This window comes from Oncorhynchus masou, chromosome 11, assembly GCF_036934945.1.
Source record: "Oncorhynchus masou masou isolate Uvic2021 chromosome 11, UVic_Omas_1.1, whole genome shotgun sequence".
NCBI lineage: Eukaryota > Metazoa > Chordata > Actinopteri > Salmoniformes > Salmonidae > Oncorhynchus > Oncorhynchus masou.
Window position 1 is genome coordinate 8,781,317 of NC_088222.1, and position 18,974 is coordinate 8,800,290.

Below are 18,974 nucleotides of genomic sequence, written 5' to 3' on the forward strand. Positions count from 1 at the left end.
TTTCAGATACATCAAGTCAATTAAAATGGTATTTATCACATGCGCCTGAATTACAGTGGAATGCTTATTCACAATCACTTAACCAACCATGCAGTTTTAAGAAAATAGAGTTAAACAGAGTTACTAAATAAACTAGTTTAAAAAAAGTAAGACAATAAAATAACAATAATGAGGCTATATACAGGGGGTACCAGGTAGTAACATGGCTATATACAGGGGGTACCAGGTAGTAACATGGCTATATACAGGGGGTACCAGGTATTAACATGGCTATATACAGGGGGTACCAGGTAGTAACATGGCTATATACAGGGGGTACCAGGTATTAACATGGCTATATACAGGAGGTACCAGGTATTAACATGGCTATATACAGGAGGTACCAGTACCGAGTCAATGTGCGAGGGTACCAGGTATTGACATGGCTATATACAGGGGGTACCAGGTATTAACATGGCTATATACAGGGAGTACCAGTACCGAGTCAATGACCGGGGCAACCAGGTTAGTTGAGATAATTGAGGTAATACATGTATGTAGGGGTAAAGTGTCTATGCATAGATAATAGATAATAAACAGGGGGGGGGGTGTCAATGCAAATATTCCGGCTAGCTGTTTGATTAGCTGTTCAGCAGTCTTATGGCTTATCCACTGGTACGCAGGTGATGTTTATTCTTTTTGCATGTATTTTAGAGGGGGGACTCCCCCGAGTTGCGAGGTGGTACAAATACCAAGCATCACATTTCTCTACCTCCTCTTTGCCTCACTCAGGCAACCCAGACAACTATGGAGGAGAGGATTGCCTTTCCATGCTTATCAACACCGGCTACTGGAACGATGACAACTGTGATTACAATAGAGGATACATATGCAAGCGCAGAGGTAGCCTGGTCCTGTACAGATGGTTGTGTTTTTGAACCTTTTCAAATGTTATTTTTAAACCCTACTTCCATGGTTTCTTTCAGGAAACACACCAGTTTCTCCTCCACCCCACGATGGTAAGATAAATTAACCCTGCTCTTATAGATAAATCATTTATTTTTCCTTTATTTAACTCGGCAGGTCAGATAAGTTCTTATTTACAATGACAGCCTACGGAGGAACACTGAGTTAACTGCCTGTTCAGGGGCAGAAGGACAGATTTTTACTTTGTCAGCTCAGGGATTCAATCTTGCAACCTTTACGGTTACTAGTCCAACGCTCTAACCACTAGGCTACCTGCCGCCCCAATAAACTTGGTGAGGAGGGTTTGACCTGTAGTAGAGTTAGATAAACCACATGGTCCATCAGAACAGCCACATTATTCAATGGTATTTTTAAACTATTTCCCTTGTTCACAGTAACCCCAGATGCCTCTACTGTTAGAAGTGAGTTAGAAAGCTCTCTACCTGGGATCGTCAAGGCTGGAATAAAGTGTGGACTATTAATGCCCATGTTTACTATTGCCTTTTTAAAATCTGATTTAAGAGTCTGGAGACTCCTTTTTCAATGTCTTTGAAACCTGTTGACCGTGTTTGTACGGGTTGCGATCTCCTGTAGGGTTTGAAACTGCTTACATCTGTGAGGACTCCAGTGCTGTCCTCCACTGTGATACCAACAGTGTCATCAACATTCAGTCAGCTTTCTTTGGCCGCAAGAGTGACAAGATCTGCCCCCACCAGGAAGGAGCTTCAGGTACAGAACAAATTGCTTTTACCTCTGAAACTCAAATAGGTTATAGCTATAAGAGCAACTAACTCCTAATGGCATATTATTTATGTGTTAGGCTTAATACAGTGCTTCAGACAGCCATATTGCTAACGCATTGGTTATCCCTATCAGGAACATGCACTGTAGATGGCATCCTGCCTTTGGTACGAAAGGCGTGTGACAACCGACCCTTCTGCTTCTTGTATGCCTATACTGAAACTGACCCCTGCCCTTCAATCTCCAAATACCTGGAAGTGGTGTACAGCTGTGAGCAAAATGGTAGGCAACCAGACCCAACCCCCACCACATCCAACCCCCACCAGACCCAACCAGACCCTAACCAGACCCAACCAGACCCTAACCAGACCCAACCCCCACCAGACTCAACCAGGCCCTAACAAGACCCAACCCCAAACAGACTCAACCAGACCCTAACCAGACCCAACCCCAAACAGACCCAACCCCAAACAGACCCAACCCCCAACCCCCACCACATCCAACCCCCACCAGACCCAACCAGACCCAACCCCCACCACATCCAACCCCCACCAGACCCAACCAGACCCAACCCCCACCAGACTCAACCAGACCCTAACCAGACCCAACCCTAACCAGACTCAACCAGACCCTAACCAGACCCAACCCCCACCAGACTCAACCAGACCCTAACCAGACCCAACACCAACCAGACCCAACCCCAAACAGACCCAACCCCAAACAGACCCAACCCCAACCAGACCCAACCCCTAACCAGACACAATCCCAAACAGACCCAACCCCAACCAGACACAACCCCAACCAGACACAACCCCAACCCCAACCAGACCCAACCCCAACCAGACACAACCCTAACCAGACCCAACCCTAACCAGACCCCAACCAGACCCCAACCAGACCCAACCCTAACCAGACCCAACCCCAAACAGACACAACCCCAACCAGACACAACCCCAACTAGACCCCAACCAGACACAGCCCCAACCAGACACAACCCCAACCAGACCACAACCAGACCCAACCCCAACCAGACCCTAACCAGACCCAACCCCAAACAGACCCAGCCCTAACCAGACCCCAACCAGACCCAACCCCAACCAGACCCCATCCCCACCAGACCAACCCCCCCCCCCCCCCAAAAAAAAACCTGAAACCATGATTCACTGTTACCATGAATCACTGTTACATTACTGCACTTATTTACATGATGTGCCTCTTGTGGTTGTGTTTTGATCTTTCAGTGTGTCTGAGGGGACTTGGTGTGGAGGATGGTAACGTCACTGACTCCATGCTGTCCGCCTCGTCCTCACAGAGTTCACACGGTCCGAACGGAGCTCGTCTGAATGGTGGCTCCTGCTGGATGCCATCAAATCCCTGTACGTTCCACCTGGCATCTCGTCCATCTCACATTTGCTATCCGTGAAAGAATTAGAATTCTTCCAGAAATTAACTTCAATCATGTTCATTTTCCTCTCCACTGACATCACCGCAGTAAACTCCTGGATCCAGGTGAACCTCGGTGAGGCCAAAAAGATCACAGGTGTTGTGATCCAGGGGTGTCCTGGTGCAGATCACTGGGTGACTGAATTCAAGATCCAGCACAGTATGGATGGAAGCAAATGGACTGACTACAAAGACGATGGAGGGGTAAACCACATCAAACATACACGGCCGGTTTCCTAGGCACAGTTAACGCCTAGTCCTAGACTTGAAAAGCAGTCTAAGACCAGGCTCAATATGTGTCTGGGAAGCCAGCCAGTCTTTGGTCCAATGCCCCATATTGGGATAGCTGGATTATAAACTCCAGATCATAATTGCACTTTGTTCTTCCTGTTTGTCCAGGTATTCACAGGCTGCATGGACAGAAACACGCCAGAGACACAGCTTCTGGGCACTCCTGTCTCTGCCCTGTATGTCAGGATTCTTCCCCAGGAATTCAACGGACAGACTGGTCTTCGCTTTGACATCCTGGGATGTGTACCTGACTGTAGGCGAAAACTGTTTCGCTAACCTCTTAGCATTTCTTTGTGTCCACTCAGAATACAGAGTGTTTTTCTTTTCACAGATGCTGTGTCCTGTGATGCAAAGCCCAACTTTAACTTTGCAAATGATCTTATGACGTAAGTCCCTGCGTCTACTGCCCTCTACTCCAAAATGCCTCTGCTCCGTGGCCCAGATCCTGACGACTACTGTGTCAAGTTATTTTGGGTCTGGGCTGAGCAGGCAGTGTGAAGTAGAGGCAAAATAGAATTTTAATAAGACATGAATGGAAAATACATGAAGCTAATTTCACATTGTGTTTCTTTCAGTGTTCACTGCCCAGCAGGATGTGCGCAAGTACTATATACTGTTTATGGCTCTGGCGTATATCGTGGGGTGAGTGAATGAAGTGATTTAACCATCAACTCCCAATGATTCAACATAAAATTTGGAGTGAGGAATGTGAGGATATTGATGTATGTTGATATGTGCTTGCGTTACACAAAGGACTCCAACATCTGTGCAGCTGGTATCCATGCAGGAGTAATCCTGAATGATATCGGAGGAGACTGTACTATGTTGAAAGAACCAGGCCAGAACTTCTACAGTGGCTCCACCAAGAACGGAATCACCTCCAGGCAGTGAGTGTCTTATTATTATTGCATGATGATGCGCTGTCTACACTAAATTCATTCATTCATTCATTACGAACCACCCCCAAAAAATGCAACCAATACCAACATAGTAACCTTTGACCTTCAACAGGTATGATGGGAACTATGAAATTTCATACCAGTTTGCAGATAAAGGTATGTTAGACTACACCAATGCTCAGACATCAATCAAGTTACCTAAGGACACTAATATGGGCTCCCGAGTGGCGCAGCGGTCTAAGACACTGCATCTCAGTGCTAGAGGCATCACTACAGACCCTGGTTCAATCCCGGGCTGTATCACAACTGGCTGTGATTGGGAGTCCCATAGGGCGGCGCACAATTGGCCCAGCGTCGTCCGGTTTGGCTGTCATTGGAAATACTAATTTGTTCTTAACTGACTTGCCTAGTAAAAAAATGTTTTAATGATTTGAATGTTATTGAATGTGCTGTAGGCTACATGCTGTCTCAACTCCTACTTTGATTCCTCTGCAGAGTTGAGTTGCTCGGGGCCTGACTGGTATGAATTTGGGGAGTTCTGCTACAAGCCCTACGGAGATAAAAAGACATGGCATGCAGCCCGTGGAGAGTGCAGGAAGCTGGGAGCTGACCTGGTGTCTATTCAGTCCATGACAGAACAGAGCTGGCTGGAGAGCTACCTTTACATGGGTAAGAGTCCACCTTGTCCGTATGGGAAAGTATCGGGAAGTATCGGTCCATATGGGGAAGTATCGGTCCGTACGGGGAAGTATCGGTCCGTACGGGGAAGTATCGGTCCGTACGGGGAAGTATCGGTCCGTACGGGGAAGTATCGGTCCATACGGTGAAGTATCGGTCCGTACGGGGAAGTATCGGTCCGTACGGGGAAGTATCGGTCCGTACGGGGAAGTATCGGTCCGTATGGGGAAGTATCGGTCTGTTTATTTTATTTTATTTTTATTTCACCTTTATTTAACCAGGTAGGCTAGTTGAGAACAAGTTCTCATTTGCAACTGCGACCTGGCCAAGATAAAGCTTAGCAGTGTGAACAGACAACACAGAGTTACACATGGAGTAAACAATTAACAAGTCAATAACACAGTACAAAAAAAGGCGAGTCTATATACATTGTGTGCAAAAGGCATGAGGAGGTAGGCGAATAATTACAATTTTGCAGATTAGCACTGGAGTGATAAATGATCAGATGGTCATGTACAGGTAGAGATACTGGTGTGCCAAAGAGCAGAAAAGTAAATAAATAAAAACAGTGTGGGGATGAGGTAGGTGAAAATGGGTGGGCTATTTACCAATAGACTATGTACAGCTGCAGCGATCAGTTAGCTGCTCAGATAGCACATGTTTGAAGTTGGTGAGGGAGATAAAAGTCTCCAACTTCAGGGATTTTTGCAATTCGTTCCAGTCACAGGCAGCAGAGTACTGGAACGAAAGGCGGCCAAATGAGGTGTTGGCTTTAGGGATGATCAGTGAGATACACCTGCTGGAGCGCTTGCTACAGGTGGGTGTTGCCATCGTGACCAGTGAACTGAGATAAGGCGGAGCTTTACCTAGCATGGACTTGTAGATGACCTGGAGCCAGTGGGTCTGGCGACGAATATGTAGCGAGGGCCAGCCGACTGGAGCATACAAGTCGCAGTGGTGGGTGGTATAAGGTGCTTTAGTGACAAAACGGATGGCACTGTGATAAACTGCATCCAGTTTGCTGAGTAGAGTGTTGGAGGCAATTTTGTAGATGACATCGCCGAAGTCGAGGATCGGTAGGATAGTCAGTTTTACTAGGGTAAGTATGGGTCCGTATGGGGAAATATCGGTCTGTATGAATCCGTATGGGGAAGTATCGGTCCGTATGGGGAAGTATCGGTCCATATGGGGAAGTATCGGTCCGTATGGGGAAATATCGGTCTGTATGGGTCCATATGGGGAAGTATCGGTCCATATGGGGAAGTATCGGTCCGTATGGGGAAGTATCGGTCTGTATGGGTCCGTATGGGGAAGTATCGGTCCGTATGGGGAAGTATCGGTCCGTATGGGGAAGTATCGGTCCGTATGGGGAAGTATCGGTCCGTATGGGGAAGTATCGGTCCGTATGGGGAAGTATCGGTCCGTATGGGGAAGTATCGGTCTGTATGAGTCCGTATGGGGAAGTATCGGTCCGTATGGGGAAGTATCGGTCCGTATGGGGAAGTATCGGTCCATATGGGGAAGTATCGGTCCATATGGGGAAATATCGGTCTGTATGGGTCCATATGGGGAAGTATTGGTCCGTATGGGGAAGTATCGGTCCGTATGGGTCCATATGGGGAAGTATCGGTCTGTATGGGTCCATATGGGGAAGTATCGGTCCGTATGGGGAAGTATCGGTCCGTATGGGGAAGTATCGGTCCGTATGGGGAAGTATCGGTCCGTATGGGGAAATATTGGTCCGTATGGGGAAGTATCGGTCCGTATGGGGAAGTATCGGTCCATATGGGGAAATATCGGTCTGTATGAGTCCGTATGGGGAAGTATCGGTCCGTATGGGGAAGTATCGGTCCATATGGGGAAGTATCGGTCCATATGGGGAAATATCGGTCTGTATGGGTCCATATGGGGAAGTATCGGTCCGTATGGGGAAGTATCGGTATGTATGGGTCCGTATGGGGAAGTATCGGTCCGTATGGGGAAGTATCGGTCCGTATGGGGAAGTATCGGTCCGTATGGGGAAGTATCGGTCCGTATGGGGAAGTATCGGTCTGTATGGGGAAGTATCGGTCCGTATGGGGAAGTATCGGTCCATATGCGGAAGTATCGGTCCGTATGGGGAAACATGAATGCTACTTATTGTTGGAAAGCTTAGCTGACGACTTCTTTTGATGTGTTTTCCACCAGCCACCAACGATGTGTGGATTGGGCTGAATGATATGGGCTTCTCAGGCCTGTTCTCCTGGTCAGACAACCACTGGGTCACTTTCACCTACTGGGCACCAGGAGAACCCAACAATCATCAAGGCTTCAATGAGGACTGTGTGGAGATGTTTTATCAGGTAACACGGTTAGCTTGGGCACACATGCTTAACTCTTACCCCATTCTCTTAACCTTACTGTTATCGTTAATCTGGCGCTTGTCCAACCGAATGTTTTATGTTCCTTCATTACAGACTGGTAGATGGAATGATGTCCCCTGCACAGAACTGAACACTTATATATGCAAGATGCCCAAAGCCCACTACCTGCTTCCCTCTGTCATGCCCACTGTGTACGGATGCACACAGGTGAGTGTTTGTCCTGTTGTACCTGTACCTGCCTATAGCTGTCCCTCTGCAGCACCACATCAGTGTGTGTGTGTGTCATAGGGCTGGGACGCCTATGGCTATTCCTGTTACTGGATGGAAGAGACCGCCAGAACCTGGTCAGACGCCAAGGCCTTCTGTGAGCAGCAAAACAGCAAACTTCTACACATTGGGGACATGTGAGTGTGATCACCTCAGCATATCACAAGATGTCTTTATGTGTATGTTGTGACAGATACAGATCATCAGTCTGGTGTACTTCAATCTGTTGGAAACCGGCTGGTCCATTTGATTTCTTATCCGAAGGGGCATCACATTTTTTGGGGCGGCAGGGTAGCCTAGTGATTAGAGCGTTGGACTAGTAACCGGAAGGTTGCAAGTTCAAACCCCCGAGCTGACAAAGGTACAAATCTGTCGTTCTGCCCCTGAACAGGCAGTTAACCCACTGTTCCTAGGCCGTCATTGAAAATAAGAATTTGTTCTTAACTTGCCTAGTTAAATAAAGGTAAAATAAATAACAACTTAGAATCTTGGCATGCCTCAAGATGTCTATAATGCTGGTCTTTGATTGGTTGTTGAATATAATATCTGTGATGTCTTTCCCAGTTATGAACAGTCCCACTTCACAGTGAAACTGGCTAGATACACTGGTTTGTGGTGGATTGGACTGAGGGCCTCGGGTGACTCAGGAGGGGTGGATTACATCTGGGATAATGGAGCACCTCTCACCTTCACACACTGGGATCGAAACCAGCCAGGTACAGTCATTTTACACCCATTATCGAATCTGAAGTATTTTCCTGTCAGTATATCAGTTGAATTGTTTACTATTGTCTTTGTGATCCTCCAGATAACCATGCGGGAACCTGCGTTGCCATGACTACGGGCCTTACTGGTGGGTTCTGGGATGACAAGCCATGCACTGAGGTGTTCCCATTCGTGTGTGAGACACCAAGGCCTGACATCACCCCGCCCACTAAACCTCCAACTCCTCCCCCTTCATCGGACTGTGCGGACGGTTGGACGGCTGAGCGACACTTCAGGAACTGCTACAAGGTAAAGATACAGACTAGCTTCATCTGAACTGCTACAAGGTAAAGATACAGACTAGCTTCATCTGAACTGCTACAAGGTAAAGATACAGACTAGCTTCATCTGAACTAGTATAAGGTAAAGATACAGACTAGCTTCATCTGAACTGATACACCGTAAAGATACAGACTAGCTTCATCTGAACTAGTATAAGGTAAAGATACAGACTAGCTTCATCTGAACTGATACACCGTAAAGATACAGACTAGCTTCATCTGAACTAGTATAAGGTAAAGATACAGACTAGCTTCATCTGAACTGATACACCGTAAAGATACAGACTAGCTTCATCTGAACTAGTACAGGGTAAAGATACAGACTAGATTCATCTGAACTGTTACAACGTAAAGATACAGACTAGCTTCATCTGAACTAGTACAGGGTAAAGATACAGACTAGCTTCATCTGAACTGATACACTGTAAAGATACAGACTAGCTTCATCTGAACTAGTATAAGGTAAAGATACAGACTAGCTTCATCTGAACTGTTACAACGTAAAGATACAGACTAGCTTCATCTGAACTGATACACTGTAAAGATACAGACTAGCTTCATCTGAACTAGTATAAGGTAAAGATACAGACTAGCTTCATCTGAACTGTTACAACGTAAAGATACAGACTAGCTTCATCTGAACTGTTACAACGTAAAGATACAGACTAGCTTCATCTGAACTGCCGAACTAGCACAGGGTAAAGATACAGACTAGCTTCATCTGAACTGCTGAACTAGTACAGGGTAAAGATACAGACTAGCTTCATCTGAACTGCTGAACTAGTACAGGGTAAAGATACAGACTAGCTTCATCTGAACTGCTGAACTAGTACAGGGTAAAGATACAGACTAGCTTCATCTGAACTGCCGAACTAGCACAGGGTAAAGATACAGACCAGCTTCATCTGAACTGCTGAACTAGCACAGGGTAAAGATACAGACCAGCTTCATCTGAACTGCTGAACTAGCACAGGGTAAAGATACAGACCAGCTTCATCAAAAGTTAAAATGGCGCCGGAATAAATGGCAGTAGTTTTACAGGCGCCAAACCAATTGTGCTATTATGTGTTTTTTTTCTCGCGTTATTTGTAACTTATTTTGTACATAATGTTTCTGCAACCGTATCTTACGGCAAACAAAGAGCTTCTGGACATCAGGACAGAGATCACTCACCTCGGATTAGACAAAGAGCTTCTGGATATCAGGACAGAGATCACTCACCTCGGATTAGACAAAGAGCTTCTGGATATCAGGACAGAGATCACTCACCTCGGATTAGACAAAGAGCTTCTGGATATCAGGACAGAGATCACTCACCTCGGATTAGACAAAGAGCTTCTGGATATCAGGACAGAGATCACTCACCTCGGATTAGACAAAGAGCTTCTGGATATCAGGACAGCGATCACTCACCTCGGATTAGACAAAGAGCTTCTGGATATCAGGACAGCGATCACTCACCTCGGATTAGACAAAGAGCTTCTGGATATCAGGACAGCGATCACTCACCTCGGATTAGACTAAGAGCTTCTGGATATCAGGACAGCGATCACTCACCTCGGATTAGACAAAGAGCTTCTGGATATCAGGATCACTCACCTCGGATTAGACTAAGAGTTTCTGGATACCAGGACAGCGATCACTCACCACGGATTAGACAAAGAGCTTCTGGATATCAGGACAGCAATCACTCACCTCGGATTAGACAAAGAGCTTCTGGATATCAGGACAGTGATCACTCACCTCGGATTAGACAAAGAGCTTCTGGATATCAGGACAGCGATCACTCACCTCGGATTAGACTAAGAGCTTCTGGATATCAGGATCACTCACCTCGGATTAGACTAAGAGTTTCTGGATATCAGGATCACTCACCTCGGATTAGACTAAGAGCTTCTGGATATCAGGACAGCGATCACTCACCTCGGATTAGACTAAGAGCTTCTGGATATCAGGATCACTCACCTCGGATTAGACAATGAGCTTCTGGATATCAGGATCACTCACCTCGGATTAGACAATGAGCTTCTGGATATCAGGATCACTCACCTCGGATTAGAATAAGATTTTTTCTACAACAAGGAAGATGCACAGGACTTTGTCCAAACACCCAACAGGCCGAAATCCCCGTTATTTGTAAGAGGAAGCGATGCAGGTACAGAGACCAAAGAGCCGGATGCCTCGTCTGGACCCGGAGAAGGCGAGTGGGAAAGCTGCCATTTACCATCAATACTACTCGCCAACGTGCAATCATTGGACAATAAATTAGACGAGGTATGATCACGAATATCCTACCAACCGGACATTAAAAACTGTAATATCCTATGTTTCATGGAATCGTGGCTGAATGATGACATGGATATTCAGCTAGAGGGATATACGCTGCACCGGCAGGATAGAACAGCACACTCCGGTAAGACCAGGGGGGGCGGTCTGTGCATATTTGTAAACAACAGCCGGTGCACCAAATCTAAGGAAGTCTCTAGATTTTGCTCGCCTGAAGTAGAGTATAATGTGATAAATTGCAGGCCACACTACTTGTCTAGAGAGTTTTCAGCTATACTTTTTGTGGCTGTTTATTTAACACCACAGACAGAGGCTGGCACTAAGACCGCACTCAGTCAGCTGTATAAGGGAATAAGCAGACAGGAAACCAGAGGTGGCGCTCCTAGTGTCCGGAGACTTTAATGCAGGGAAACTGAAATCAGTTCTACCAAATCTCTATCAACATGTTAAATGTGCAACCAGAGGGGAAAAAATTCTAGATCACCTGTACTCCACATACAGAGACACATACAAGCTCTCCCTTGCCCTCCATTTGGTAAATCCGACCACAACTCTATCCTACTGATTCCTGCTTATAAGCAAAAATTAAAGCAGGAAGCACCAGTGACTTGGTCTATAAAAAAAGTGGTCAGATGAAGCAGACGCTAAACTACAGGACTGTTTTGTTAGCACAGACTGGAACATGTTCCAGGATTCGTCCGATGGCATTGAGGAATACACCACATCAGTCACTGGCTTTATCAATAAGTGCATCGAGGATGTCGTCCCCACTGTGACTGTACGTACATACCCCAACCAGAAGCCATAGATTACAGGCAACATTCGCACTGAGCTAAAGGGTAGAGCTGCCGCTTTCAAGGTGCGTGACTCTAACCCGGAAGCTTACAAGAAATCCTGCTATGCCCTGTGACGAACCATCAAACAGGCAAAGCGTCAATACAGGGCTAATATTCAATCATACTACACCGGCTCCAATGCTCGTCGGATGTGGCAGGGCTTGCAAACTATTACAGACTACAAAGGGAAGCACAGCTGCGAGCTGCCCAGTGACACAAGCCTACCAGACGAGCTAAATCACTTTTATGCTCGCTTCGAGGCAAGCAACACTGAGGCATGCATGAGATCATCAGCTGTTCTGGACGACTGTGTGATCACGCTCTCCGTAGCCGACGTGAGTAAGACCTTTAAACAGGTCAACATACACAAGGCTGCGGGGCCAGACGGATTACCAGGACGTGTGCTCCGGCCATGTGCTGACCAACTGGCAGGTGTCTTCACTGACATTTTCAACATGTCCCTGATTGAGTCTGTAATACCAACATGTTTCAAGCAGACCACCATAGTCCCTGTGCCCAAGAACACAAAAGCAACCTGCCTAAATCACTACAGACCCGTAGCACTAACTTCCGTAGCTATGAAGTGCTTTGAAAGGTTAATGGCTCACATCAACAACATTATCCCAGAAACCCTAGACCCAATCCAATTTGCATACCGCCCAAACAGATCCACAGATGATGCAATCTCTATTGCACTCCACACTGCTCTTTCCCCACCTTGACAAAAGGAACACCTACCTGAGAATGCTGTCCATTGACTACAGCTCAGCGTTCAACACCATAGTACCCTCAAAGTTCATCACTAAGCGAAGGATCCTGGGACTAAACACCTCTCTCTTCAACTGGATCCTGGACTTCCTGACGGGCCGCCCCCAGGTGGTGAGAGTAGGTAGCAACACATCTGGCACGCTGATCCTCAACACTGGAGCTCCCCAGGGGTACGTGCTCAGTCCTCTCCTGTACTCCCTGTTCACCCACGGCTGCATGGCCAGGCACGACTCCAACACCATCATTAAGTTTGCAGACGACACAACAGTGGTAGGCCTGATCACTGACAATGACGAGACAGCCTATAGGGAGGAGGTCAGAGACCTGGCCGGGTGGTGCCAACCTATCCCTCAATGTAACCAAGACTAAGGAGATGATTGTGGACTACAGGAAAAGGAGGACCGAGCACGCCCCCATTCTGATCGACGGGGCTGTAGTGGAGCAGGTTGAGAGCTTCAAGTTCCTTGGTGTCCACATCAACAACAAACTAGAATGGTCCAAACACATCAAGACAGTTGTGAAGAGGGCATGACAAAGCCTATTCCCACTCAGGAAACCAAAAAGATTTGGCATGGGTCCTGAGATCCTCAAAAGGTTCTACAGCCGCAACATCGAGAGCATCCTGACTGGTTGCATCACTGCCTGGTAAGGCAATTGCTCGGCCTCTGACCGCAAGGCACTCAAGAGGGTAGTGCGTACGGCCCAGTACATCACTGGGGCTAAGCTGCCTGCCATCCAGGACCTCTACACCGAGCGGTGTCAGAGGAAGGTCCTAAAAATTGTCAAAGACCTCAGCCACCCCAGTCATAGACTGTTCTCTCTACTACCGCATGGCAAGCGGTACTGGAGTGCCAAGTCTAGGACATTTACATTGTGTGCCCCCCCCCAACCCCTCTCTTTACGCTACTGCCTACTCTCTGTTCATCATATATGCATAGTCACTTTAACCATATCTACATGTACATACTACCTCAATCAGCCTGACTAACCGGTGTCTGTATGTAGCCTCGCTACTTTTATGGCCTCGCTACTGTATATAGCCTGTCTTTTTACTGTTGTTTTATTTCTTTACTTACCTATTGTTCACCTAATACCTTTTTTGCACTATTGGTTCAAGCCTGTAAGTAAGCATTTCACTGTAAGGTTGTATTTGGCGCACGTGACAAACTTTAATTTGATCTGAACTGCTGAACTAGTACAGGATAAAGAAACAGACCAGCTTCATCTGAACTAGTACAGGGTAAAACACAGACTAGCTTCATCTGAACTGATACAGGGTAAATATACACAGACTAGCTTCATCTGAACTGCTGAACTAGTACAGAATAAAGAAACAGACCAGCTTCATCTGAACTGCCGAACTGATACAGGGTAAAGAGCCTCAACAATATATGAACTGAAAAAAACTTGAGTGTCTCGAAATGTTTGTTGTAGCTCTTCATGGTGGACTTCTCCAAGAAGAAGAGTTGGCCTGCAGCCCGTGAAGACTGTATCTCCAGGGGGGCAGACCTTGTCAGTATCCATAACATGGAGGAAGAGAACTTCCTGTCCACGTACACCAAGGGGAAGTCCAAGTGGATCGGTCTGAAACACAACCCTACAGATGGAGGTTACCACTGGAGTGACGCTACTCCTGTGAGCCACACCAACTGGGGACTTGGGGAGCCCAACAACCATGAGGGTCGTGAGGACTGTGTAGAGATGGTGAGCAACACAAATGGGACGTCCTCTTGGTGGAACGATCTCAACTGTGATGCCCATCAGGACTGGATCTGCATGATCTCCAAGGGGAAGAAACCCATCGTGCCTCCAGTTCCCCCTCCTCCTGTTCCAGGTAGTTTAGCTTAGTGCACCTCTGATCGCATTGTTAAACCATAAGATGGCACCATAGAGTCATGATCATTGATTTGTTCCAGAAGTTTCTATGACCTGTATGACCCTGAGAAATGGCTTGTATCTTTTCCAGCACCTGACTGCGGTACCAACGCTGTCTGGAGGAAGAACAATGGCATCTGCTACTACTACAATGACACCGACATAGTAGACTTCCAGACAGCTATGTCCCGTTGCTACGATGAGAAGGCTCTACTGGTCTCCATCTTAAACAAAGATGAACAGGCGTACATCAACACGATGGTGTGAAATGCTTGTCCAAGCAGACCTTTTTTTTTGTGTTTGTTTTGTTTATCGGTTGTGCGGGAGATGTTACAAAAACTCTCCGTGTTCGGCTCCTCTCAGTAACACTTCTTGACATTGCAGATTGGGACGGGACGGGCTGAATCATCATGGATTGGAATGCTTGTGTTTGGCATCGCAGCAGACCAGTACCAGTATGTCTTTCCTTTGTATTGATACTACCCAAACTGTTGTACAATATGGTGTGGGACAATTGTCAAGACTGCTAACCACCTATCTCTGTTCCCCTACCCAGGTGGGTGGACTGGTCCCCTGTCACATATGTTTTCTGGGGTCTGGGAGAGCCTAATAATGCCAACGGGGAGGAACAGTGTGTCCAGATGAACAGACATCAAGGTACTGATGTAAACAGAAATAATAGAAATAAATAAATAGAAATAAAAAATATTCAACTCCCATCCAACAATTTTGGTCGCATATTTTGCTATTTTGCAACCAGATAATAATGATTAGTCTTCGTTGTACTGTTGTTTTCGAGTGCCTTAGAGATAAAAGTGCGCACAGATTCGTTACTGTTTCATCATTACTAATGCGATAAACGGATTGTCAGGTAAAAAGATACTGTATGACCCATATATTACCGACTCAATGTTTTTTTTTTCTCCTGTCGTGTCTATACGTTCGTAAAACAATTCGCAGGCTGTACCAAAACCCCTCGCGGGGAATTTGTTGACACCTTGTTCAGTCATGTAAATTCATTAGCTAGCTAGCTAGCAAACTTAATTAGCAGCATATCGAAACATTTAAGGAAAGAAAGGAAAAGGGATACTTCTTCAGAAGATCAATAATCAGATTATTGCAATGAACTTGATGCTCTTAAAGAGACAGTGTAGAATTTTCAATGGGTTGCATCTCAATACACATGATGTAGAAACCTACTATTCCACACATGACTGGAATGTCAATGACAGGTTTTTGTATCAACATCAACAATTGCTTTTTACAGGGTTAAGGCACGAAAGTAGCTAGAACTTTGTATGGGCCCAGTATAGGCTGTGTCTCAATCAATTTAAAAATCTTATTTTCTGGTGCTTTTATGTTGTGCTCCTAATTTTTATGTTGTGCTCCTAATTCTTATGTTGTGCTCCTAATTCTTATGTTGTGCTCCTAATTCTTATGTTGTGCTCCCAACTTTTTATGTCGTGCTCCTAATTCTTATGTCGTGCTCCTAATTCTTATGTTGTGCTCCCAACTTTTTATGTTGGGCTCCCAACTTTTTATGTTGTGCTCCTACTTTTTATGTTGTGCTCCTAATTGTTATGTTGTGCTCCTAATTTTTATGTTGTGCTCCTAACTTTTATGTTGTGCTCCTAACTTTTTATGTTGTGCTCCTAATTGTTATGTTGTGCTCCTAATTGTTATGTTGTGCTCCTAATTTTTATGTTGTGCTCCTAACTTTTATGTTGTGCTCCTAACTTTTTATGTTGTGCTCCTAATTCTTATGTTGTTCTCCTAATTTTTATGTTGTGCTCCTAATTTTTATGTTGTGCTCCTAATTTTTATGTTGTGCTCCTAACTTTTTATGTTGTGTTGAAAATGGTTAATTTAGAGCCCTGCATCCAACATATTCTGCATCTTGTGTCTCGTAGGTAACTGGAATGATGTCAACTGCGCCCGTACCAATGCAGGTTACCTGTGTAAGAAATACCCTAATGAAGACCACACTCCACCTCCTCCCACCCAACCCTGGACGGGATACTGCCCAGCAGGTAGGGCAGACACCCCCCCATTAATACTACAGGTTCTGATTGTAAAATGATCCCCCAAAACACTAGTAGTAACCAGTGTCTTTGTCTGTTCTAGGATGGATGCTGTTCCGAAACAAGTGCTTTATGTTCCAAGGGCATAAGCACGGGATGAAAGCCAACTGGACCTCTGCTCGGAGTTGGTGCCAAAGTAAAGGAGCAGAATTAGCTGTCATCGACAATCAATATGAGAACGGTAAAGCTACAGAAGCAACTCTAGCTTTGGAGATCCAGTCGATCAAAGTTCCTTTGACCTTTTTCATGGTGGTTTTATATTTGAATGTCCTCTGTTCTCCAGACTTTGTGTCCAGCTATCTAAGGGATCTGAAGCTGCCAACATGGATTGGCTTGACAGACAGCCTGGTGGAGGGAGGGTTTGGCTGGAGTGATGGTGTGAGTCCAGTGTTGTACACCAACTGGGCCGACAAGGAACCCAACAACAATGGAGGACGGGTGAGAATCATGCACAGCTCCAGCATACTTCAGATGAGGGGTTTTTGAAGGTCACCATGAATGTCAAAGGTTCTATGGTTTTTCCACTCATAGACTGGATCGGTTTAAAACAAGATAATAAGCTACAAGTTAAAACAAAGATTAAACTTTGACCTATTTCCTCCCCCAGGAGCACTGCACCGCCATTACCCATAACTACTTGGTGAGTGGACGCTGGAATGATGACTTGTGCACTGAGGAACATAGCTGGGTCTGCTCCATGAAGAAATGTTAGTGCTGACTTTTTTTCATTTTTTCATTTATTTTTTGCACACATCTCACTTTTTGCAGCTTAATGATTTTGCGACTTTTTGTTAAAAGTTCTATAATTTAATTCTGACAGCAAGCAGTATAGCTCCGCCAGCTCCAACCAAAAACCCCTGCCCCTCTGGTTACATCTCCTGGTATAAGAACTGCTACAAGCTGGTGGAGGAGCCGAAGACGTGGCAGGCAGCTCAGGTGGCCTGTGAGCAGGAAGGTGGTAACTTGGCCAGCGTAGACATGAGCTACGACCAGGCCTTTGTGGCCGGTGTTGTTCTCCAGGGCAAAGCAGACGCATGGATTGGACTAAGACGCAAGGTAATAGCCCAATCCTCTTTATTGAATTGAACTGCCATTAATCACAACAAAGATCATTTGAAGTTGTCATTTCTTTGATTATGGTAAGTGGACAAGATGCTCTTGGTTGATTGTTTGTTGTATCTACAGGATGATAGCAGTTCATATACATGGACAGATGGCTGGTCAGTGTTCTTCACTCACTGGGGACCTGGGGAGCCTAGTAACCACAAAACAGAGGGCTGTGTAGCAATGCGTGCAGAGCCTATCTTCCATGGAACATGGAACGACACCGACTGTAATTCTGCCAAGGCCTATATCTGCAAGATCTCCTCAGGTAGGAGCTACAGGGCCTTCAGAAAGTATTCATATCCTTAATTTACTCCACATTTTGTTGTGTTACAACCTGAATTGAAAAATTGCTTAAATATATTTTTTTTAAATCTCACCCATCTACACACAATACCACATAATGACAAAGTGAAAACATTTTTTTTAGAAATGTTTGCAAATTAATTGAAAAAGAAATACAGAAATATCTCAGTAGTAACCGGAAGGTTGCAAGTTCAAATTGAAAATTTGAAAATAAGAATTTGTTCTTAACTGACTTGCCGAGTTAAATAAAGGTTAAATAAAATTAAAATTTACATAAGTATTCACAACCCTCCGTCAGTACATGTTAGAATCACCTTTGGCATCAATTACAGCTGTGAGTCTTTTTGGGTAAGTCTCTTAGAGCTTTGCACACCTGAATTGTACAATATTTTCACATTATTCTTTAAAAATTATTCAAGCTCTGTCAAGTTGGTTGTTGATCACTCTAGACAGCCATTTTCAAGTCTTGCCATAGATTTTCAAGGTGATTTAAATCAAAACTGTAACTAGGCTGCTAAGGAACATTCAGTGTTGTCTTGGTAAACAACTCCAGTGTATATTTGGCCTTGTGTTTTAGGTTATTGTCCTGCTTAAAGGTGAAAATTGTCTCCCAGTGTCTGTTGGAACGAATGAAACAAAGTTTACCACTAGGATTTTGCCTGTGCTTAGCTCTATTGCGTTTCTTTATATATAAAAAATAATATTCCCTTGTCCTTGCCGATGACAAGCATACCCATAGCATGATGCAGCCACCACCATGCATGAAAATATGAAGAATAGTACTCAGTAATGTGTTTTGTTAGGTTTTCCCCAAACACTTTGTATCAGGACATAAAGTTCATTTGTTTGCCATTTTTTTTTTCAGTTTTACTTTCGTGCCTTATTGCAAACAGGATGCATGTTTTAGAATATTTTTATTTAAAAAAAAATTTAAATGTGGAAAACTTTCTTTATGCAGAATTCCTCTTTGATATTATGGGGTGCGTAGGCCAGTGACAGTGGCTAATAGCAGTAAGGCCAAATAAAATGTTTAATCCCCAAAAAA

The 18,974-nt window shown here is 45.2% G+C and overlaps 1 protein-coding gene across 1 annotated transcript in view; it reads left to right on the forward strand.

Annotated features, from left to right (window-relative positions):
• LOC135548075 (macrophage mannose receptor 1) overlaps window positions 1–18,974 on the forward strand; it is a 35,308-nt gene that overhangs the window by 12,092 nt on the left and 4,242 nt on the right. The window contains exons 18-44 of the mRNA XM_064977314.1: window positions 772–882; window positions 966–998; window positions 1,540–1,674; window positions 1,822–1,968; window positions 2,928–3,062; window positions 3,179–3,333; window positions 3,529–3,673; window positions 3,752–3,806; window positions 3,996–4,062; window positions 4,174–4,307; window positions 4,432–4,475; window positions 4,815–4,988; window positions 7,185–7,339; window positions 7,454–7,567; window positions 7,649–7,764; window positions 8,192–8,343; window positions 8,436–8,641; window positions 13,998–14,397; window positions 14,530–14,699; window positions 14,823–14,893; window positions 14,995–15,095; window positions 16,349–16,468; window positions 16,563–16,700; window positions 16,803–16,957; window positions 17,127–17,226; window positions 17,340–17,575; window positions 17,705–17,891. Of these exons, the coding sequence (XP_064833386.1) occupies window positions 772–882; window positions 966–998; window positions 1,540–1,674; window positions 1,822–1,968; window positions 2,928–3,062; window positions 3,179–3,333; window positions 3,529–3,673; window positions 3,752–3,806; window positions 3,996–4,062; window positions 4,174–4,307; window positions 4,432–4,475; window positions 4,815–4,988; window positions 7,185–7,339; window positions 7,454–7,567; window positions 7,649–7,764; window positions 8,192–8,343; window positions 8,436–8,641; window positions 13,998–14,397; window positions 14,530–14,699; window positions 14,823–14,893; window positions 14,995–15,095; window positions 16,349–16,468; window positions 16,563–16,700; window positions 16,803–16,957; window positions 17,127–17,226; window positions 17,340–17,575; window positions 17,705–17,891 (3,756 nt within the window). The remainder of the gene's footprint in view (window positions 1–771; window positions 883–965; window positions 999–1,539; window positions 1,675–1,821; window positions 1,969–2,927; window positions 3,063–3,178; window positions 3,334–3,528; window positions 3,674–3,751; window positions 3,807–3,995; window positions 4,063–4,173; window positions 4,308–4,431; window positions 4,476–4,814; window positions 4,989–7,184; window positions 7,340–7,453; window positions 7,568–7,648; window positions 7,765–8,191; window positions 8,344–8,435; window positions 8,642–13,997; window positions 14,398–14,529; window positions 14,700–14,822; window positions 14,894–14,994; window positions 15,096–16,348; window positions 16,469–16,562; window positions 16,701–16,802; window positions 16,958–17,126; window positions 17,227–17,339; window positions 17,576–17,704; window positions 17,892–18,974) is intronic.